Source organism: Kryptolebias marmoratus, linkage group LG3 (genome assembly GCF_001649575.2).
Source record: "Kryptolebias marmoratus isolate JLee-2015 linkage group LG3, ASM164957v2, whole genome shotgun sequence".
Classification (NCBI taxonomy): domain Eukaryota; kingdom Metazoa; phylum Chordata; class Actinopteri; order Cyprinodontiformes; family Rivulidae; genus Kryptolebias; species Kryptolebias marmoratus.
The window spans coordinates 21,858,576-21,882,494 of NC_051432.1; the positions used below are offsets into that span (position 1 = coordinate 21,858,576).

At 40.3% G+C, this 23,919-nt stretch overlaps 1 protein-coding gene across 6 annotated transcripts in view; it reads right to left on the minus strand.

The window, feature by feature from the left end:
• The window catches only part of add3a (adducin 3 (gamma) a), a 93,827-nt gene that overhangs the window by 22,088 nt on the left and 47,820 nt on the right, over positions 1-23,919 (minus strand). For 3 of the 6 annotated variants that reach the window (XM_025007900.2, XM_025007901.2, XM_017425660.3), the window contains exons 1-5: positions 18,946-19,360; positions 12,685-12,929; positions 3,084-3,222; positions 2,379-2,530; positions 2,001-2,081 (exon numbers count right to left, since the gene is read on the minus strand). In XM_025007900.2, the coding sequence (XP_024863668.1) occupies positions 2,001-2,081; positions 2,379-2,530; positions 3,084-3,222; positions 12,685-12,879 (567 nt within the window). In that variant the 5' untranslated portion in view covers positions 12,880-12,929; positions 18,946-19,360. Of the gene's footprint in view, positions 1-2,000; positions 2,082-2,378; positions 2,531-3,083; positions 3,223-12,684; positions 12,930-18,945; positions 19,361-23,919 lie in introns of those variants that run through there. The other 3 variants (XM_017425661.3, XM_017425658.3, XM_025007902.2) reach the window with 2 other exon arrangements.

Genomic DNA, 23,919 nt, shown 5'->3' on the forward strand with positions numbered 1-23,919 from the left:
CTGGGGGAAAACACCTGAAGACAGCGATGAGTTCACTATTTGGATCAAATCATTAGCAACGACAGGCAAAACCTTCTTAAAGAAAGGTGTGGGTAGGACATCCAGACAGCAGGAACTGGAGCTTAATTGACTTATAATTTCCTCTAGGGTTTTATAATTAAGTAGTTGAAATTGGGTCATTTTCTCTGCATTTCCAGAGGGTTTTTTTGTTTTCCTGAACGATTTCCTCCTAATCACTCTCCAGGATGCTTCACTTTAAACTCAACCACGTAAACAGAGAGCCGAGTGCATGAAAACAGGTTGAAAGAGGAGACGAAGAAGAAGGAGGAGATTAGAAAGCCAGCAGTGACAGACAGGCAACCGAACACAAACAGAGCAAATCTCAGAAATCTCATCTGAAAGCGCCAGGATTCAGGATGCCTTCATCTCTCTGCGTTTGCTGCATTCCCTTTTCAAATCAATCAATCAATCAAATTTTATTTGTATAGCACATTTCAGCAGCAAGGCATTTCAAGGTGCTTTACATAATTAAAAAACAAAATAAAAATAGGAATAAACAGTAAGAAAGAGAAAAACATCGAAGACAAACACACAAACACACTTTACTGCTCGTAAACAATTCTGATGGATGCGGTTCTTTTTCAGACAATGAAAAGAAAGAAAAAAATTAAAGGCCTAAATTTCTTCGAAAAAAAAAAAAAGCATATCGCCCGCTGCTTTTCATGCCAAAGTTTTAGTCTGAGATCATCTTAGAAATGACAAAGTTGCAGCCTATTTTTACGATGAATATCAGAGTATGTGTGGTGAATGATTCTCAGCTACTACCATATTAAATTTTAGCTCAACACCTATAAAACTGATGGGGTTATAGCCATTTTTGTGTTGGCTAATGTTGTTTAGCTGTAGTGGCCATCTTAAATTGAACTAACTTCACAAGTTAATCAGTTGTAGAGCTACAACTTACTTTTTGATAGTTTTAATAAAATTTGTTAAGTGGTTTATAAGTTATTTTGCTAACAGACACCCAAGGTTGCCTCCAACAGGAAATGTTAAAGTTTAAAGCAAAGATCTTCTGCAATGCGTAACACTTGAATTATGTGTTGTGAATGATTCTTAGCTACTACCACAACATATTTTAGCAGAATAATTGTAAAATTGTCAGAGTTATAGCCATTTATGCGTTTTCCTAGGGCAGGATATGCATATAAAAACACTATGGCTCTTTCATCTGTGGCAGCAACTGATAATACTTCAACGTTCAAAAGTGATTTTAGCTTTTATTCCAGAACCTTCCTGACTAATGTGGCTAAAATTATCCCGACTGCGCTGCTTGTATGATATTCTGATGTAAAAAAAAAAAGTTCTAAAAACATAAAGAACACGACAGGCACAAGTAAAGCTTTCCTATCTGATACCCGCAGGAGGCGGTTAGAAGCCTCAGCTGCAGATTTTATCTCTGCCTGCCAACCCGTCCTGCAGGTCCGACCGTGAAGTCGGTGAGTTTGAAAATAAAGTCAGGGAGCAACAACACGCAGAGATAAACGCTCACGCTGCCAAGTTTTAGGCGGGCGAGCAAATCTGAATACGCAAAAATAAACAGATTCACGTCAGCTGAAGCAAAACAGAAAAACAGGGGGAAAAAACACCATCTCATATCCTTCATATTCTTCACTGACAGAGAGGAGGAGGACTACAGTCGAGATCCGATGTAAATAAAGATTAAAATCTACTTTTACTGCCATTTTTTATTTTATTTCCTGGAATCAAACTAAGTAGTAGAAAAAGCATCTGGAAGACACTGACAGTGACTACACCACACGTGTCAAACTCCGCTCCTCCGGAGGGGGGGGGGACTTGATGATTTGGTGAGGAGGTAATTAAACCGTTTGAATCAGGCGCGTCGGACAGCGGCCCCTTGAGGCCTGGAGTTTTGACACCCCCTGGACTATATTAACTAGCGGTTAAATGGAACCCGGGGGCCGATCAGACGAGATTCTTACCAGGTTTGCTGCAGAAGCCTCAGCGAATGACAGACCTCTGGGGATGATGAGGATGTGGTCTTGCTCTTTGCTGACTCGACCCTAAAAAAAAAAAAAATCTAAGGTTAACTTTTTACCAATTTAAAGTAAGTAAGAAAACTATTCCAGTATAAAAAACAGCTCGGAGTCAAAAGTCATTCACTATACAATAATTCTGTTTCACTTTTAATAAAAGGTGCTCAGCTGAGCCGGTACATGTTAGTTTTAGTAGATAAAAGTATTACACATCCTGGCATTTATTGGTTTTGGTCCATTGTGAAAACCTTCGAGAGCATCACAGATTTGTCTCGGTTTAAACGTTAAAATAAATCCTCAAAGGCTAATTCGTGCTCGTCTTACTGTGATGTAGGAGTTGGAGAAGTGGGCCCAGCTGAACAGGTCCACCAGTCTGTGGAGGCTGGCCAGTTTACAGCGCGTCAGCTTCTCGCCTTTCACCAGGGCGGAGGACTCCACTCCGTACAAGTCGTTGATGGGAGTGACCATCCCCAGACCTTAGGGAGCAGATCAGAGGTGGAGGGAGGGGGGAAGGATATATATATATTACAAAAATGAAAACCACTGAGGGCCTGACATTTATATCCAGCATCTGGATTCTTATATAATGATATATTAACCTCTCCGGCTCCACATTAGAATCCAAAATTACATTTTGATTTAACGTATTCGACCTCTCCTCAAACATCATTATGCGTACGTTTTAAGGGAGGATGTAAAATAAACTGCTGTAGTTTTTGTCGTCTAATTCTGCATCAGTTGTGCATTCCTCTGCGCTGATTGGAAGCAGATTTCACATGTGGACTTCTGGACAAACCCCAGAGAAATATTCACAGCTCTTCCGGAGTCTGGAGTTGGGATGTCTAAGAGCATTAATGCCCTGAAGCGCACACGAAGCTCGTGTTTGGGTACGGATCTCTCCTCCTCCTCCTTCCTAGTTGTCCCGGTGAGGCTCCACGGCGTCGTCTCCGCGGGTAAGGGCGGCTCGCTCTGGTGAATCTTTGTGTCTGGTTGCCCCGGGTAACAAGCGGCGGCGCGACAAGCACTCACTGAGAGGGGAAGTGTTGAAGCCGGCCACCGAGCTGGCCATGACGAAGTCTGCGATCTGCCTGAGGGCCAGAAGTCCCGTCGGGTTGTTCCCTTTTCTCTGCTGCTCCTGGATCAGACACTCCAACTCTTCCTTGAAGGCCTGAGAGAAACGAAGACAAAACAAGGAGAGGAAGAGTTAATATTAAAAGCCGAGAGAAGGCACCAAAATGTCACCACTAAACTTAAATGTAAAGAAGAATGCAACAAGAAGATCGTTTTCATTTCCTTTTGCAAATATTCCCATGGTATGAACTCAAGTCCTTCAAGAATTGAACTGAAGGTGTTACACACTTAAACAGTCAAGAGAGTTCACTCATTGGACAGTTGTTTAAGTGAAAAGGGCAAAAAAAGATGGTGAAACATGAAGGTCAGAGGGAGGAATCAGGACGAGATCAGTGCTGAGAAAAAAAGAAAAACGCTGAAGGAACGTTCAGAGTGGGACAAATGACAAGACGACATGAGGGAGGCGTGTTAATCGTAGATTAGAAACCCTCCCTGAGTGTCAATCTGACTCGTCCAAAACAGGATTGGGATTGGCCGGCCGCACAACAAGGCCGCGTCGGGATTGGCTGGCTTGCTCCGCTCACTCTCCTCGTCTTGTGTTCGGCTGCTTGGTGTGGCAGGGCGAGCGTGAGCGCTTGTGGCTAATCCTCATGTTCAGATCCCAGAGAAAATACACTTTACGCTGACAATGTCTCAGGCAACAGCACAGAAACACACACACACACAGCTGGCTGAATGAATGCACTGTAAGGGATTATCTGGTTTTCATTTTGCTTCCAAGCATCATAATGCTGCAAGACATGCAACAAAAAATAAAAATAAAAATCCAGCATGACTTGTATTCTCAGCAAACATGAAGATTATGGCTGAAGGTGCGCGAGTCAGTAAATCTGTAGATTATTAATCTACAGTTAATCTTTAAAAGACTTTCAGGAGCACATCTTTGTTTCCTTGACTATGCAGTTAAAGCTGACCGGTGCAGATTTCAACAAAACAAACAGGTAAAAAATAAAAACCTGAAAAGTTTACAGACTGCATATAAAGTGTGTATCTACTGTATATATTTAGGAAAGGTTTTCTGACCTTTTTTGTATTTTGTTTTTGACACAAACTGATGCAATTACTTTCTGTCAGCTAATATTAAATTAACCTTTTGAATAAATGTTCACCATCTGGTCCACCATGTATTAACCATTCTTTGCTGCTACTTGAGTGTATTTAAGTTATTATGGTTTAAATATGAATGCTATTTGTTGTTTCATCTTCAATACTTTCCTACATTGGACTTATTCTTGGCTTCAACTGCAAGAATCTACATTATACATCGAAACCTCTGACTGGGGTAAAATTTCATTATGAGAGGGTTTGATTTTGAGCGATGAGATGAATTGTTCACACAGACTAAATGGAAGCACAAAAACAACGGTTTTCACCTGATGTGTCAGCAACCATCCACATACTGGTCCACAGTGGATACGTAGCTCATCAGAGTAACTTCTGACCGACTCAAGTCTCCACTTTATCTTTAAAACATAAATCTGTGACAAAATCCGCCCAGTACAACAGGAAAAACAGGTCAGGTCACAGTTTCTACGCGAAAACACCTCTGGAAGGAGCAACATCTAATATTCATGCCTTCATTTCATCTGACTGCTCATCCAGCAGTCAACATGTTCCCAGTGGAGCTGCAGCTCTGCACAGAAACATCTCTGACACTTTAACTTCCACCTCTCTCTGCGCCGACATCCCTCCAGTAATCCCATAAAACGGGTCCATTAGTACAGCACAAACACAGACGGACCCTCGGTTTTATGCCTCTGTGTGTGTGTGTTTTATTCAAACTAGAGTGACAGGACTCATACAGTTCTAGAGCCTCGCTGGTTCTGAACTCAAGCCAGACATTCCTCTGTCTCTGGTGGTGAGGTTGCTGTGGGAACAGGTCGGTTGCGAATGTTGACAATGGAGATTTGGGACGTTTTTGTTTGCAGTTATTGTTGCTGAGTGTCAGAGCTGCAGACTGTTGTGCCATTGAAATGTCATTAGCGACCACGGAGCTAAAATCGGAAATAAATGGAGCCAGGGCATGGACGCTTGTCACTCTTGACCCAACGAGAAAGCTCTTTGTTTTCAGTCCACGCTGGTCTGAAACTGCCAGACAGTTTGACACTGATTGTTTCTACAAATTGTCACCAGACGTGAGGCGAAACCTCATTGGTGGAACCACTGAACTTGTAAAACTTAACCATTTACAAGTTCTTCCACTGACATTGTGTTGGTTTTCAAAATCGATGTGTCTAAGGAAACACAAACTAATTCAAAATCAGGTTTCTAGTTATTTGAAAATGACTTGAAAAGGCCATTATTCATTCTTAATTTGACCATCTTGAGCCTTCATAAAGTATTGGGTGCTCACCTGACAGAAAGCAACTCCCTGCAGCAGAAAACAATCCAATAAAAGCAGAAAGAGTGTTTTAAAACAGTAAATTTAACGCTCATAAAACCAAAAGCATGACTTGAAAGATTTTGAAAAACCACTGAGTTAAATGGGACAATGGAGTAAGGATATCATTCTTCCTCATATTTATAATAAAAAGCACAATAACATTGATTTTAATCCATCTAAACTGATTTGTTTGCTCCAACATGTAAAGAATTGCTCTCATACAGCGAACATTTAATGCATCTGGACACTGAACTTCTCAACTCGCAGCGTTTTAGAGTGAAATCTGTCAGAAACCACACGAGGCTCATAACAAACACAGACGTCAAGAAACACAAACTAGCAGTCATCTGCTGTACAGTTAGTGCGGGTGCATTCCCAAGAAGATTACAGCAGCAGGGATTTGATTCCCCTCATCAAAACAGATTAATCCCGGGACCCAGAGTGGATCGCGTCAGTAATATTACAGGGAACCCCCATCTACTCAAACACACATCTGCGGCGGTGAAAATAACGACACGTTGACTGGACTGGACTCCCTTTCATCACTTCTGCCCCTTCAACCAAAAGACAGGAAGCTTCATCACCCTAAGATTCACCTCCAAAATAAAATCAATGAGAGGACCCCAAGGATAAACAGGTTTCTGCACTGAATACAGTAAAAAAGAAAAACGTGATGTAATCAGAGAAATGAGGAAACGTGTATGATTGCTGCAAATGTTTTAAGGCTAATATTTCAAAATGTAGCTGCAGATTATTAAACTGACATTCAGACTGGAGCGTGGCCATTTCCTCTATTAAAGAACCTTTGAACAGCTTTAAAGCAGAGCGGGGCGGCATGATATCAGGAAAACATGCAAATGCAATCATATTGTTCACTCAGACTTCCCTCACTTCTGTCAGAATGATGCTCACAACACCCCCTCATGTGCGATCATCTAAATCAGCTGCGAGCATTTAAGACAGAAGGGGTTCATCTGATTGCCAATTATTGGAATCCAACTTGTGTATGCAATTTATTGCAATTCTTTGCAATACTCATTGATTAAATGATATTCCAGTGGTACTGTGCAGCTCTAACAGACACTGTAAAGTTAAGAAGCTGAAACATAATTGGCTGATTCATTTGATGTTCAACACATTAAGATGGATTTAAATCTTTGTTTAGAAGTCTTTGTTACCTTATTTTAGTAGTTTCTGTAGGAAATCTTGTGTTTTAGTTGCTTTTGCTTGTCTGTTAAATACAAAGACAGATGGTGCATTCAGGATTTATATCTCACTTAAAGGTTTTGCTTTGGTGTTCCTCATGGACATCCCACGAGGAATTCTTTATTATTTTATCATTGCTTGACAAATATAAAATCCCGCATCCCTGTTTTATCCGAGTCACGGTCCCCAAAGGACAACATAAAGTTCTCTTTGCACACTTTCTCCATAATGTCTAGTCCAGCTGGGGTTAACAGAGTTTTCCTTTCTTGTAAATCCAAAGTTTCCGCTGAATCAACGGCTGCAGACGCAGGCGACGCTGAACCTGCCTGTAAGTCAACACTCGGGGGGGAAAAACCCAGGAGGGTTTCAAAGTTTCCTGGAGTGAATCTGTCAGTGCTTGTGCCCTCTGAATAAATTGTGTCACTTTGATGGTTTCAACATTCATACTCAGCCCTCCTCCTGCCTTCCCACCCTCACACACACACACACACACACACACCCCACACACATGCATGCGTCTGTCTTCATGTGGAATACTGTAAATCACGATTAGCTATGACTCACTGCCCTCGAGGATAATTTGGTGCTTTTATAAAACAGGTTACAGTGAAGGTTTACACAAGAAGAATACGCCTGAACTGCTTTCTGTTTTCTTCTAACAGTGAAAGTTGTTTGGGAATCATCTCCTGCGGCACAGGTAAGGTTACGTTCTCACTCTAACTGAAAGAAGACCAGTGACTTGCATTTTTGAGTATCTTGGTGATAAAACAATCTCAAACAAAATTCATGGTGGCTCCACATATACATTCAAACATATAAGCCCATATAATGAAGAATGCTAGGCCTTTAATTTAACATAGGTCTCCTGCTGAAATCATTTTTATTTGAAGTAAGAAAAACTTTTCTGTGTTTTTAACTTTGACATCCAATTGCCAGCTGTCAGATAAAAACAAAATGCATATGAAGCCGTTATTTTAACATTTACTCTGTTTTATCTCCAGCTTGCATAGACGCCACAAAGCAGATCTGGGGAGAGTTTGTGTTTCTCTCTGCTCTCGAAGGCGCCGCTCCTCTGTTAGAAGCTCAACACCCCAAAATCCCCAAACTAAAAGTCAGCTGCCAAAACCTGACTCAGGGAGGAAGTCTGGTGGTTAAAAAAAAGAAAAAGACTTTCTGAAGTGAATTGAACCACTAATGTTCTATCAAATGAGACCTTGTGGACTTTAAAAAAAGAAAAGAGGGAAAACATAATAGAGAACACTTGTGACATTTGCTTCACACAAGGGGGTTCTCAGCAGAACCCACCGAAGCATCATAAATTATCCAATTGCGCTCTCTGGAAAGTGTGTGTGGAGTACGCTTCCTTTGAAAACCGCAGGACAAGTGCAAATGGAGCGGGGTGATTTTAAATCACTTCCACGGATGACGAACAAACTGCGCCACAAGCTAGAAAAGTAAAGATGAAGTGGAGAGGTGCAAGAGAAGAGGGGAATAAAAGAAGAGCTGGGACAAAAACAGGATGAGCAAAGATGCTTAAACGAAGAGCAGCATGTGGAAGTACGACTCAAATTCAATTTCAACTGATTTAATCTCCTGCGTCTGATGGCTTTTAGCTCTGATGGTAAACAGTTACGGCAAACTCAGCCACTGGGGAGAAACACAAAAAGGCTTACTGCAGAGCTTAACGCAGATATATAAGTATCCAGATTTACCAACTGTGGCATCAAAATATATACCAAACAAATCTGTTGAGAACATTTTTGTGTATGAAAACATTCTTATCTAACAGACAGCAACCTCAGAGTACCTCAAAAATTCCCTCAAGATACTTACTGAAACAACCATCAAAAACTTAAAAAAAGATTATTTACTTTGACGCTTTTTAACTTTATTCAAATAACAAAAATAACATTAAAAATAATAATAAGGTTAATAGTATATGAAAGGGCCAGAAGTAGAAAAAAAAGTTTTTCTCATTTTTAATGACTCTTTAAACAAACTTTAACATTGAAACAACTACAAAAAATTAACTTTGAACAACATGCAAACATCGCTCTTGTAAATGTACAAAAACCAATGAGGTAATTAAAGCAAGCTTGTATTTGTCACACATTTAATGTGTAATCAGTTCATAAACTATTTTCTTCTTCTTTTCTCTACCAATCTTTTGGGATGAACCGATAACTGGCAGGTGACCTGGATTGGACGATTTTCAGTTTGACCACTTTGACTGGTGAAATCTGAAAATGAAAAATCTGGTTTTTTGTTTTTCTCTTTGCCAACCTTGGTCCAAAAAGCCATTTTGTATGTCGGTAACTATAGTTCTTAGACAGAAATAGGAATTTGCTCAAATCTGAAAATGGCAGATCAGAGCTTTTCAAAATCAAAAATCAAAATTGCCCAAAAGAATCATGATTGCTGCATCTCTGGTGGTCTTACAATAACTGTGTGTACATCACTGTTGTATACAAGCAAAACTCATTGGATTAGAAAGGACAAATGGAACTGTTCACAGTTAAGCTGTGGCTTTGGACTTTTAAAGGTAAACACAGCTGCATTTGAGAGGAGTGATTGGAGTCAGCTGAGTCTGTTCAGTCCGTCTTGATCTATATTGGTCCAGCTTTAAATACAACCTACCATGTGACAAAACATGTAATCTGGAATCACCACTAAAGCCATAAGACAGAAATAAAAACAAACAGAGAAGGGATGGATGGAGGAGGAATGGAAGAAAGCAAGAGAGGAAACCCAGCTGGTGACGTGTTGTTTTTGTTTCGGGGGAGCGTGGCAAAATGAGAAATTTGGAAAAGGAAATTGAGATAATACCACGTCCAGCTGGTGTCGCACACTTGTTATTATTGTTGTGTCTGAGATGGAGGGGAGCTGCACCGAGAGGCCAACCGTCTTCACGTGACTGCTGTGAACCCTGCAAGGAGCCACCTGTTTCTGCTGCCTGCTATCTGTTTGGCGCGCGTTCAAAACCACATGAAGCGGGAATAACACCGAAAACATCGCGTGACCACAAGTGCGAAGCACGGGCAGAGTAACAAGCAGAGACACACACACACACACACACACACAGAGTGAGGCAGTTGTAAATAATGATGGTGTGTCACCTATGAGATTCTGAAGCTGACACAACAGCTATTAAAGTTGTAAAAAGACAGCTTGGACAAGTCAGGACTAAAGACATTCAAAAGAAAAACAAAGAATAAAGGTAGAATTTTGTTGCATAAGCTTTAAACATAAAACTGACAAACAAACCTAACGAAATTAGATAAACCTACAGCCTGTGACTCTAAAAAGAAAAACTACATGACAAAACAAATGAATCGACATCATTATCCTGCCTTCACATTTAAACCTGTAAATACCAACCTAATAACATCTTAAAATAGTGTAAATTGTAAAGTTTTGTTTTGCCTTTCATTAGTGAGGTCAGGTGAATCTGAGGTTCAAAAACCCAGATTCACCAGGCTCACAAATCATTTCCTTCCAAATCAGACAACATGCTGAATTGTTACCAATAAAGACGCAATGATGGCAGCTTAGCGAGACACGCCGCAGCAAATTTTATTGATGATTGACGAGACAGACATTCATTAATGGCACGACAGTGGCCTGCAGCGGCCTGTCTGCTATGGGCAGCGCCCTCAAATGCACCCAGTCACCCCCCGCTGCGCTCGTCATCACAGACAGGCACGGAGCTTTTTACCCTTTCAGACATCAGGCACAAAACTCTGCACACCAAGGATACCACTCTGGGCATTCGCAGAGCGTGGGTCACATTTTAAACTTAAAAAAAGCACAGGGCGAAGCATCTAAACGCACACACCTCGAGCGAGGCTCGTGTTACACTTCTTGTGAGCGAGTTCCTATTTATGACATGCTGTGCCTACTCGATGTCTTCGCCGTAAATCTGTCCCCGACTATATATTTAAAGCACAGAAGCGTACAGTGCAGACAAGTACACACCTTGTACCTCAATCCCAATCTAAGCAGAGAGGTGCATGTCAGTGAGAGATGAACCTTATGTCAATCCTGCAGAGTAAATATTCCTGGTGGTTCGGGTTGTAAAATCTCCACACAACTGACGCAACCGTTCAAAGGGCAGAACACAAAACAGGACAATAGCTCACCTGCTTCACATGAAACCATGATTATGACTTCTCTAAAATTAGACTTAAGAGTCATTCAAATAAAAATATTCTTTAAGAAACTCAATAGATCAAAAGTAAACACATGATGTACAGTATTGTGGTTGCCTGCAGTGGCAGGTGTACATCTATCCGTTTGTTAGGAGAGCTGCTATAATACTTACAAATCCCACGATGGAGGCATAAAGGTAAAGACTCTAACATTCATTTTGTGTTCATGGAGGTATTGATGCAATCAAAGCCTGACCAAACATAAGCGAGGGCGTGGTGGCTGGTGGTTGCATTCGGGTTTTAGTAAACCACCGATTGCTGTGATTCTGTGGTCACAACAACAACACAAGCGATTGCACACAGGCACGTGATGGAGTCGCTCCTGCAACTTATTAAGAAATCATTTGGTGAAGCAAGAATAACTTGTAGAGAGAAAGAGAGAAAATGGGAACTAACAACTCAAACTATAAGTCAGCGAAGTGAACAGGAAGTGCTTCCAGGTCGTTCTTCACTGGATTTCCTGACATCTTGATACAGTATATCTCCTGGAATTTAAATATAACATTTATATAACCTAAAAGGTTTGCATGCTGGGAATGGTACTCCCTTATATTTTTGGCATAACAATAATAGTATATATAGAAAAAGTAGTTCTCACTCCTTTCACTGGAGCCTGTTCCAGAAGGCACAGGGGAACATGCATCCAGTTTATGAAGCAATGAAATAAATACTTTTAATCAAATGTTTACACCTTTAGGCAAGTAGCAATTTCAGCTGAAAAAGCTAAAGCATCCAAAAAAAACCCTAACATAGACAAGAGCAGGGTGTATTAATTCCACTGAAGAAATAATACAATAGAACCTTAATGTTCCACCCTGCAGCCTGAAGGAACCTCTGCAGCAGAACTCATCTGTTATCAATATGATATAACAGTCTTTACAGTCAATAGTACCTTTTACAAAACACTTTCAAGCCAGGTGTAAGATGCCTTTTTGCCATCTTGATGTCATCTATGAAACAATCAAAGTGGCATTACACCCCGTGTAAGCACACATAGTTGGTGGATGTAGCAGATTCGATTAGTGCTATTTAAGAACAACCAGAGGCAGCTAAGACAGCGAGTCATCTTTACAGGCATTTTGCAGAATCGTTTTTCCCCAACACCAGCCTGTCATGTCCAGCAATGTACCATATAGAAGAAAGCACTATTTACTGTAGTTCTGAGAAGAAACTGAATCTAAAGCTGTGCAAAACATCCTGTGCTGCCTTACATCTTGATCCCAAAAAAAAGGGTTGAAAACAAAAACAACTGGACTTCTATTCTGTAGCTGAAGACGTTTCGCTTTTAGAACACCAGAACATAGAAGCTTTAAAAGCTCAAACTCCACACTCTCTGGTTTTTGAATTGAGAAAACTCCTCAGATGAGAAGCAAAACGTCTTCAACTACAGAATAGAAGTCCAGTTGTTTTTGTTTTTAACTCTGTTTTTGGATTTACCATGTCCTGGATGACTGAGAATCTACACCAGCTTTCATCTTGATGTTTTAGCTTAACCATGAAGTAAAATACAAGGTTTTGTTCTTCTCCGCTATAATCAGTTTCTCCCTGTTAGCTTTATCACAGATGTGAAACTCATGATTAGTCTCCATTAGACTGATAAGAGCACTGAACAAAGCCTCCTTGTTTCACTGGCTTTCAGCTCTATGTACTGTATAAGTGGACGTTCTCTGGACGGGCTGTGAGTTTCATTCTCCCTACTTACTGGACTTTGTAGTATCTGTGTAACGCGTTTCTTCTGCTCCAGAACATTAAAATCCTGCCGGAGATCAGGCGACATGTTCCTGGCTCTGATGTACTCCGGATCGTTGACGTTGACCCGGTCGAAGTAGCGCTCCTTGGTCCCCCCACTAGGTGGCGGAGGAGTGGTCACCACCTCCTGATGGCTGTCTGCGCTCATGCCTGCTTCGTCTCACTGGTTTGCTCAATGGCTGCTGCTTTGACGCTCACCTGGAGGGTAGAGAGGCAGACATGTAAGAATTTATGATAAACGGAACATGCTGTCTGTGCTCTTGTTTCCATAAAACGGGGAGGGAAAAGAACAGAACAGCAGATTCAACATAAACTGCCTACAGCAGAATTTTATGCAAGTTCTGTAGACTTTAGGACGCAGAGTAGATTTGTTAGTACATTAACATGCAAAAGACAAAATGCGCCTCGTGTGTATTTTCACAAGTTCAATTTTGTGCTTCTTTATTGCCCCTAAGCAAAGATTTCACACCTACAGCACACCATAGAGTTTTATACACTGTTCACATAATTTATACAATATTTATAAAAGTACTGCCATTCTCAAATCAAAACTTTCTCCATGCTTTTCAAAATGCATTCACCAGGAGCAGGAAACTCAAACTGAGACAAGATAATGGCCTGTCTGTCACAAACAACATTATGCTGTGTGTTCGTCAAACAGGAAAAAGACAGCGCTTTTATTGGACCTCAGAGAGGCACTATTTATTGTGTTGACGCTATGTCCTAACAGCAAAGGTTTTGTTCCAGCGCACAGAGGCGTTAGCCAGGTCACTCTGACAGCTCGCCTAACAAAGTGCATGGGAAGGACAGGCAGGCCTTGAGTTGGTTCACTCCCACTGTCCGTTCTCAGGTCACCTGGCACGACAACAAGCGTTCTGCAGAACGTAGGAACGTAGCTGCAGCTTTAACAATTGCAACTGGCTTTGCTGCCTTGCCAAAGATATTCCAACAAAGGAAAAATATTTTAAAATAAATCCTTTTTTTTAAACTAAAGGAAATGGAAAGGCAACAAACAAAGGCGCTGTTGTATTTGCGGAAGATAAGATGCATTAACAAGAGGTGGAGCGTATGAGAAACCAAACAGGTGGTTTTCTTGGCTCGTAGAGGAATAAAAGCAAGAGAGCAAAAAAAAAAGAGAGTAAGAAAAGGATTCTGGTGACTTCTCTCTTCAAAAGCACAATGGTCACCTGACAGACGGCGGAAATGACTTCCTCTCTCCTGTAAACCTTCACTGCCATCAAGTCGACAGGTGGGAAGAAAAAGGCTGGAGGGGGGGGAGATTCGGTTTGACAGATGCCACTAAGCTGCTCATTCCGGTCAAATGCCACTTATAAAGACGGTCAAGATTAGTGGAGTGACACACAGCTTAGGCCATACAGCAGAGGCACTCAGACAAAACAGCGCTGAAAGAAGCCCCACCACGTGGACGAAGGTGTACTATGGCATGCGGTGTTTTCAGAGGGCTTTTCTTTCATGACTGAATGACTTCACTGCAGCGACAGTGCTGTGTTGATACCGTAAACGTGAAAGAATCCCAGTGACAACATTCAATTCATTCAACGCAGCGCTCAACGGGTTCACCATGAATTCACCACAGTCCCATTTTCAACAAACTACTTAAGTGCAATTAGGTGGTGAATTTCCAATTCCTTTACAACACACTTTTATTTTCCCACTGGGGAATTAATTGAAAGTGCTGCCACAAACCTTTTAAATGCTTTAGATGTGGCAAGTCACATGCGGTCAAAATAACTTTTAGAGGATAGTTAGTGGATAAAATACAAGTTAGCACAAAAAAACGTAGCAAAATGTTGATTTTACTCATTGACAGAGCATTAATTCCCTCACTTTGCTATTTCTAAACATCATCTCACTCTTTACCTGATTCTAGACTATGATTTAGAGTAAAGAAACAAATAAAAGCCCCCTAAAAAAAAACTTCTTTAATTGAAGGCAGCTGGAGAGTGCTGAGTTCTGTAACCTGATACAGAATCCCCCCCCTGTCTGCATTGTTCTGCTTACAGAGGAGTTGTACAGACAGATTTGAATAAACTAAAGTCTGGTACAAGAGCTAAAAATTAAAACAAAATGGGCTGGCAATGAAACTTGGATTGTGATAAAATAAAAAATGAATATGACCAGAAACCTGAAAACTTTCTTGCTGTAATATGCAACATTTGTTCAGAATTTGCTCTCCCTTTTGGCGTTATCTGATAATCACCCAGTGCCAAAAACATGTGGAGTGCATACACGCACAGCTTATGTAAAAAAAAAGAAGTTCGTGCATGGAGGTGGTGCATGAGTAGGATTTAGCGCTGCTGAATACAACAGCTGGAGCTTCATCAAAATAAAGTTACAACTTCCACCCCCCACACTCTACCTCCCAACGTGTTGTCCAGCAGATTATTGCCCTCATCGTGAACCATCTCAGACTGACCACATCCAGAACCATCAGACGGTCAGACGGTGAAAGGTTCTCCGCTCTATTTTTGTAAATGTGTTTCAAATTTCACTCCCCTTGGCAGATGGTTGCCCTTTGTGAATGAAACAAACATGTCTTCTGTAACAGTTCACTGTGAATTAAATTTAGCTTAATAACTAACTGGATGTTTGAAATATGACATCCCTTTGACACTGGAGTACATTGCTGCACAATTATGGATTTAAGCTCCACAAATGTGTGTCTGATGGACGAGGCAGGCTGTATTTATTGAAGGGAGCTTGACTGCGACCGGAGCTTCAGGCAAGGTTACCGCGACCCCTCACCCCGTGACCCTTGGTGACTCTTCTTCCATCACTCTCAGGCGTGTTCAAAAGCCTCGGCGAGCTTACATGTCTGTAGATATATGCAAAAAATGAATTACTGCTACGTACTAAAGATGGATTAACATCGTTTTGGTTTCACTGTCATAAATAAGTCAAAGACCTGCAATTTTTCAAGTTTTAAAATACAAAACAAAATGAATATATGGCCACAGTTAATGCTCATTTTCCTTGTCAACTAAAAAATAATAAAAGAGCAAACCTTCACATACAGGATCCCAAATCATTTTATTTTAACAATACATCTGATATAGTCTTTCTGAGATTAAATTGAATGGCTGCTGGAGTCATGATTGAAAGAAACAACTACAAGCCTGTTTGTTTTCTGTTATCTAAAAATAATTACCTAATGGGAAACAAATATTTCTGCCTTAAAGGAAAAAAAATGAATTGCAAAGTTTACAAATGACCTTTTTATTTTAGCATTTAAGCTTTGATGAAACTGAACATTTGTGAGTTTTATTATGAATATGAATTGTTTGACTAGTTCTTGAGTTAACATCAGAAACACTTTCTGGTTGAAGCAATAACTAATAATATTGGCCACTTAATGGCTCTAAAATGGTAACCAAACACTCACCACTTCCTTCAGCTCCTCTCTGCACTAAAAGGCACTTTTGTATTTGAAAGTTCTGTGTGCTACCTGAATAGAACAGGTGAAATAACCTTACTTTATGTCTTACTGCCCTTACAGGTACTTGTTTTCATTCCTTTTTGCACTGACAAAAACCACAGGAACATTTAATTAACACCCAGACAGAAGAAGATAATTCAACGGCTCTTTTCACATGGATATCACTTTACAATACTACAAAAAAGAAAAGGTGACGTGGTTGGTGCTTTGACCTTAAACATATTTGCTAGTGTTTTGCTTCCCAGACAACCTCCAGTGTTGCACATCTGAGATAATAACCAATGATAATCTTTTACTGGTACTTACACTAACCGCGCTGTTCCTGCCAAGCGTGTTTATAGAGCAGGAGTCTGTCTCTCTGACAGTCACAACCATGCAAATAAAAACTACAAGTCAGTTTCTGGATGATAGTTTTTGGAGTCATATTCCATGCAGTTGGTAAACAGAGGACTTGTTCTTTTTTTCCTTTTCTACAAATGGATTTAATGAATGAATGTGATGTGGCCCCTTTGGTCAATCATCCCGTTCATATAGAGCCACTGTAGTGATAAATACAAGTGTAGCAGAATCGCATTACTCTTCTACTGGCTCACAATGAAACCAACTTTTACCACTCTGTCCACCTTCGGGGGCGCAACAAGTTCTTTGAGAAAACAGTTTATTTTCCATTGTATTTCCATATTTGTTAAACCTCAAAATACACTAGAGTTTGAAATTTGACACAAACATTTGCCATTTTTACACAGGTACTGTATAATGGCAGATAAGACATACACTTCCACAAGTTACAGGTCTTTCAGTGAACGCAGCAGATATTTGAGTAGCACTATTTTGACAAGTCCCTGACAAACAGCCGATGGTTTTCAGGATTTCATTTTTGGCGCTGTTGCCTCATAGCAAAGAGGTCTTAAGTTCAAATCTTGGTTTGTTTGGGTCTTTCTGTTTGGAGTCAGTAAGCTCTCTGTACATGTGTGGCTTTTCTCAGGATACTCCTACAGGCTGAAAACATGCATGTTAGAATAACTGATGACTCTAATCTCTCCTTAGTGTTTGTCTAATTGTTTGTCTGTCTGTGATGGACTGGCAACCCGCACATGTTGTACCATGTCTTCTACCTGGGACATGCACCCCTCCGCCCCCCTAAAGCCACACCTACAAACCGATATAAGAAAAGTTGTAATAGATGCAGTGATTCTTTCCCTTCTAACCAGTAAATTATTATTTTTTAAAGAGGGTAGTTAGTATAAACAAGACAAGAAATGTGAGCACTCCCTAGAAGTTAAAGTCTACTGATGCATGTTTATTTTCTTCTGTTTAATTTTCTGTGGACAGAATTAGTTCTCCCTTCTACTGCAGGGTTTTTCTGTATATCTCAAAGACAGGGTGTTCATCCATCATGTTTCAGTGTTTTTCTGAGATTTGGAGCACAAAAAAGCACAAGATAAGATCAGGTGACTCAGACAACACCCAACTTTCCACCTTCATCTGATGACTTCGAGGTACTCTTCCCATGTACAGTATCTGCTGCTGCATCTTTTTGTCTGGACGGTTACTTTTCTTTCTGAATCTTTATCTTTGTCTGTTGTTTTTTTCCTAAATTTTTCCCCTTCAGAAACTTTTATTCATTGTCCCAACTCTAAACATTGCACAGAAGATGCTCGAAATTTTAGGTTGGTAAGAAAATACAAATAAAACAAGAAGAAAGACAGTTTCACCAGCGCTGATACCAAGAAAGTAACCAAAGTGAAGTGCCAAACAACCTCACCCACTTAGACATCAACCAACACCACCCAACCCTCTCACACACACCTCATATCTTTAAAGCCAGCCTGCTTGTGTTTCTGCCACCCCTATAAATAACCAAACCCCACCTTTTGGGTTGTGTTACAACCCCAACGGGAACAATACCTGGAAAGAATCTTTATGTTGCTAATTATATCGACGCACGCTGTCTGAAGCGCGTCCGCACATTGCGACCTGGATTGTTTATAATAACGAAGCAGGCAGAAAATCGGAGAAGTGGGTGTGCACTCTGTCCAAACATGTCTGCATGACAGATTTAGAAGTGAAACTGAAGAAAGTGTGAGAGTCAAACACTCAGCAGCTTACAATATCCGGCGACTTTACTGTAACGTGAGAAAAGCTCTTGTCGAGCCCACCAACGTGCCAGTGGTCAGCCTCCCCTCTGATGCAACGCAAGGTGGTTGTAATTTTGGGCTGCTTCAGACCAGCTTTTGGTTCGTCACTTTTTTATATACTTTGCAGGCATTCTTCCCAAATTACTTATAGCATATATATTTTAAAGTTGCTGATATATTTGATATAAACTTGCGAAGGTCTGGACACTTGAAACTGCAGTGACCCAAAAATCCTTGCTTGTGTTTTACTTCCCGGACAACCTCTAGTGTTGCACATTAGAGATAATAACCAACTCTAATCTTCTCTGGTGCTCAGACTCTCAGAGCTGTACCTACTAAGCATGTTTATACAGCAGGAGTGTGTTTCTCTGAGAGCGTGTGCCCACACAGCCATGGTAACGTGGAATTCCCCTAAAACTACCAGCCAGTTTTTGGATAACAGCCTTTGGAGTCATGCTCTAGCAGCTGGTAAACAGAGGACATGTTCATTCTGAAAATAAATGGGATGGTGAGGGGGTGGGGCGCTCAAAAGCATGGCAAGATGTATGTTTTTAAGCCAAAGCTTCAATGTAAAAGTACTGACACAAGACATCAACATTCAAACCCAAGTCCAACCAACCTTAAATTCCCTCCTTGGTCAGTTACTGGCAGAGAAGAGGCAGTAGTAGAAGACAGAAGAGCCAAAAGTCATGTCTCTATTTTTCTCTGTCGCTCACAGTCAGTGCTCAGATTCCAACAGACAAGCCGTGAAAGACGAATAAAAGAGTTGGAGCGGAATACAAATGACTGAAAACGAGAGTCAGGCGGTGATTAGAAAGCAAGTCGCTCCACTTGTCCGTCCAGATTTTCCATACAGATGCTCTTTGGTCGAGTTACCAACAGACATTAGATTCTCCCAGATTCCTGCAGGCTTCACTCCTCGGCTGTCCCGCCGTTCATCAGAGAGAGAGAAAAGTATCAACAGCTGTGAGTGTGTTTGTCAGAGGATATGTGTGTGTATGTGTGTGTGTGTGTCCTCTGCGAATGAGGGTTAGTGTTTGTGTGGAAAAGAAGCTAAAGGGACCACGTGATGCAGGCTTAATCCCCCGCCCACTGGCCTAGAGGTACACACAAAACAGATCCAGGCAAGACCAATCAGAGCTCAGGCTCACACACTAATCACCCTTCCTCCTCCTCCGTTGCCTGCTCTCTTTCTCTCTGTCTACTGTAGTCATTTTTCTTCACCTCTTTTTTTATCCATTCCCTTTCTTGTTCATCTCCCACATACCACAATCCTCTCTTTCAGTCTCTGTCTTTATGTCTCTCTCACACCCTCTTCTACCCTGCCAACCTCTCTGTGTGTCTGTACTAAAGGTCAGTGTTTATGAGTTTGGCGGGCTGGCAGTGTAACTGTAGACACACAACCTGCTACAGGAGAAGCAACTGCCCGCCTTTCACTGCCGCGCCTGGCACGCCAGCTCCATATACTCTGGCTCGCTGCTGAATATAATTACAAAATGCCTCTGAAGTTAAAAAAGAAGCAGCACGTTTTTAAGCTCACAGGTCAGAGGTCAAGGTCGGCAACTTAACAGCTGACTGAAAAACTTCAGCTGATTGTTTTTCTTCAGAACCGCATTCACTTAATACAAAAACCACATAAACAAATCAACTATGCAGACTCAAAACTTCCTGTTTTACTTCTAGTTCAGTTCATCCTGAGATTATGTGAAAACAATAACAAGATATTAGACTTAATAATTTTAGTTTCCATTTTGTTTGTTTTTTACTCTTTTTGACCTTGCTCCGGTTTTCCAAAATAATTATTAATGTGACAGTTAACCAGATGACTAACAATACCAGTAAACAACTCCCGCCTAATTAATATCTCATAATTTATTAGTAGACTGGAAATCAGCAACACTTAAAAATAGGTTTTAGGCCACTTGAATAGAAAAACAAAGGGAAGAATTTGCCAGTGCTCATTCGTGTCCAGTTTAGGTCCAGTTGAAAATTTAGTTGGATACTTTTCACATTTCAATTGATACTCGGACAAACTCTTCACTTTTTGAATTTTTAAGATTCTAAATATTAAAGAAAAAAAAATTTTAGATATAAAAAAGTACAAACTTGTCAAAAAAACAATTGGTTATATAACAACAGACTTGCAATTTTCAAACAGAACGTGAATGCACCATGGGGGCTCTTCAGGTATTGTCTTAAAAAAAGCAGTAAATATTTTGAAGTCTATGTGTAGAACCAAATATTAAATCCTGTTTTTTCACAACCTCTGCTTTAAGCCTTTGCTGAAACAAAGTCAAACTTGTAGTCTTTGATGAGCGGATGGTGAGTTCGGCTGGGCGAGAACAAGTCAGAGTAAATACATCGGTGTCAGTTTGGGAGTCACAGGAACTTTAATTTTCGGGTCTGAAAATGAAAACTTAAAAAATCCAACCCTAAATTAAGAAATGTTGCCTTTAAGTTATTTAATGGTTTATTATAGTCAGTAAGGATCTATGATGATCTACCACCTTAAAAAAATAAAAATCATGCTTGTATGCCTGGGACATACTGTATTATGGTTATCGGACATAGAAACAATGGGTGATATTATCCTTTGTCAATGACTAACAGGCTTCATGATTGTGACTCATCAAAGCTATGTTCTAATTATTAATGTATGCAAATCACCCAGAATAAAGTCAAACCAATGGACAGACCTTGTGACCATGGTCAAATTACATCAGACACAACACCATATCTAATTCAGAGTGGAAAACAAAAGCTTTCCTTGATACAAATTATATTGAACTTGTGCCTCCCTTCTCCTTTTCAGGTGGACCAAAAGACCAGATAGTCATAAAATAACTTTGCTCCCTAGTGAGGAAAAAGCTCAGTCAGAGATAAATATACCACAAGAGAAACACAACGCACAAATTTCCTCTTTTATTTGTTGAATGTGACCCAGTTCTTAGGTCATACGTGCAGAAGGAAACAAACGATTCAAGCAGCCAACATTATGTCACCAACCTGTCAGACAAGAAGTGAATTATGTTGTTGAAATTCAACAGCATAACTGACTCGTTCATCTGCTCAGCCACATCTGTGTAACGTACTAATTTTGCACAGATATTTGATCCAAGGTCTCCCATTTAGCAATTATTTTAGTTCATTATTAATGGCACCTGAAGACCTAAAACTTTTTAAAAAAAATACTCAAATGTGAAAATGTTTGGGGAACCTCAGACACAAGGAGAAGCCGGTGTTCCAAACTTAATCAGAACTGCTGCACTTACTGCTCTAAATATACAGTCAGGGAACTAAAAGGTCATCTCTGGTGATAACAGTGAAGAGGAACTGGGAGCCTCAAACATATTGGACTCATTCTGGGATATAAATACAAAAAGATAAGTTAAATCTGTCTTCTAAAGAAAGCCAAAACTATTCCAAGTTGTTACAGTTTTACAGAAGGCCTCATTCCTGGCTCATGTCCAAACAAGAATGTGATTTATCAGCTGCCTCTCTGAGCAATATTGACGTTCAGGCATTAACTGTCTTGCAAAAGTATGTTACTATCTGACTTTAACACAAAAATATCATAAAACATCCTGAACATATAAATTGTAGCTTTAATGCCAAAAGCTTTTGGCTGACATCTTTTCGGTGGATGTCGACCGGATCACCTGATAGCTCAGGTGATAAAGTGTTTTTGCAAAGCTCCTGCGAGATAAACAGTAACAACACAGCAGCTGATGCCAAGCCCATCTGGCAAGCCACAATGAGTTTGAAAACCAGCCAGCACAGCCTGCATCATCCCCTGACATCTAGATATATCCTTTCGTTATCAGTTCAAACTTGCCTCTACAGCTTTGGTACAACGTCAGTTTGACGTGCAATCATACGAAGTGGTGAAAGTTTTTGCTTTTTCGAGAGCTGGAATGTGCTGAACACTTTGAGTCATAAATAAGAATGCATAACGCTGGTGACGGGACGAAGCAGTCAAGATTCATGTCCCATATACTTTATGACTGTTTAGGTAAGTAAAGTTTGTCTCTAGAGTTAAAACTCAAAATGAAAGGGATTCTGTGATCAGATGTTTTAAACAGGAAGTACATCCCACTTCAGGGATTAAAGACTGTCAATGAAAGGTGTTGTAATGGTTCTAAAACAGTAACCCCAGTAAAAAGGTCCAATAGAGGAAACAAAATAAGTTCCTACTGAAACAGTTGAGACCTTCCATGGACAATGTGTGGGTGCTGCTGGTAATCAAAACACAAACCAAAACAAAATAAGTTTTCCTTTGAATTGCATCACATGCATTTGGAGGAAATCAGTCAAGGGTTTGCTCGAGGGGCTGCAGCCGGTTTGCACCAATAAACAAGAGCTGTGGTCCTACAGATGCCACATAACGAACTCTCTTCACACCGAGGAACAACAATGTGCACTCAAGAATTGGTTGTGCTTGTAATTACAAAAAAATGATCAATTAAAGGCCTAGAATTCCTTAAAGGAAAGCACATCACCTACTGCCTTTCATGCCAGTTTTAAATTGAGATCATCTTATGCTGAGAAATTATGGATTTACAGGTGTTTGGTTAAAGCTTGAAAATAAGATTTTGTGAGATTTTGCATGTGTTAGCACTCGAGGTATGTGTTGGAAATGGCTTTCAACTACTACCACATCAAATTTTAGCTCAATATCTGTAAAATCGACTGAGTTATTGCAATTTATTCGCTGACCAAGACTGATTAGCTGGGGCAGTTACCTTGAAGTAGGTTGATTCGGATATTTATTCAGTTGTAGATGTTCATTTGATAGTTACTTCCTGAAAGTTTAATTAAATTCTGTTCATCAGTTCATGAGATATTTTCCTATCAGACAGACAACGTGCACACACAGAATGCCCACTTTGGAATGCCTTTCGGCAGCATGCAATCAAAATGTTCATGGAAACATGTTGATTTGTACACAGCAGCTTGACATGAGTTCAAACAACTGAAGCTGTTCATTTATTTTTCACCAATAATCCTTCTCCCAAAAAAAGGAAAAGAAAAAGATCTGTGGCGTTTTCTCTTACAAGAAAATAATTGATTTTGATTCAAGCATGTGCTGACAGAACACATCGTGCAGTTTGAGAACAGACTGCAGGTAAAGTGAAGGTAAGGTGATATGGAAAATGTGCAGAATTATTGGTATGAGATGGCTAAGACAAAAAAGCACAAATAGGATAGCTGTCATTTTTGAACAATCAGAAATGTTTAGAATCACAAGTCTAAATTTATCAGGTAATCTTGAAATTAGAACCCCTTACCAGGGCATGTTAGGGGTATAAAAAACTAGAATTGTGCTTAGAGAAACAAACCCTCCAAAACTCATTAGATCCCAGAAATATTTCCATCAGTCAGAAAGCTGCAGAGCAGGTAATATGCCAGTACACAAAGCAAAGTACAGCACAGACTGGAATAGAAAGGAAACTAAACCTCTACACATCCTCCTCATTGTTGATGTTTCACACAGTTTACTGGAAATTCCACCTTAAACACACAAATATATACACATTGACAGTCATAAAGACCAACCACATCTGACTCAAGAATCATGAGGTGTTGATGCTGC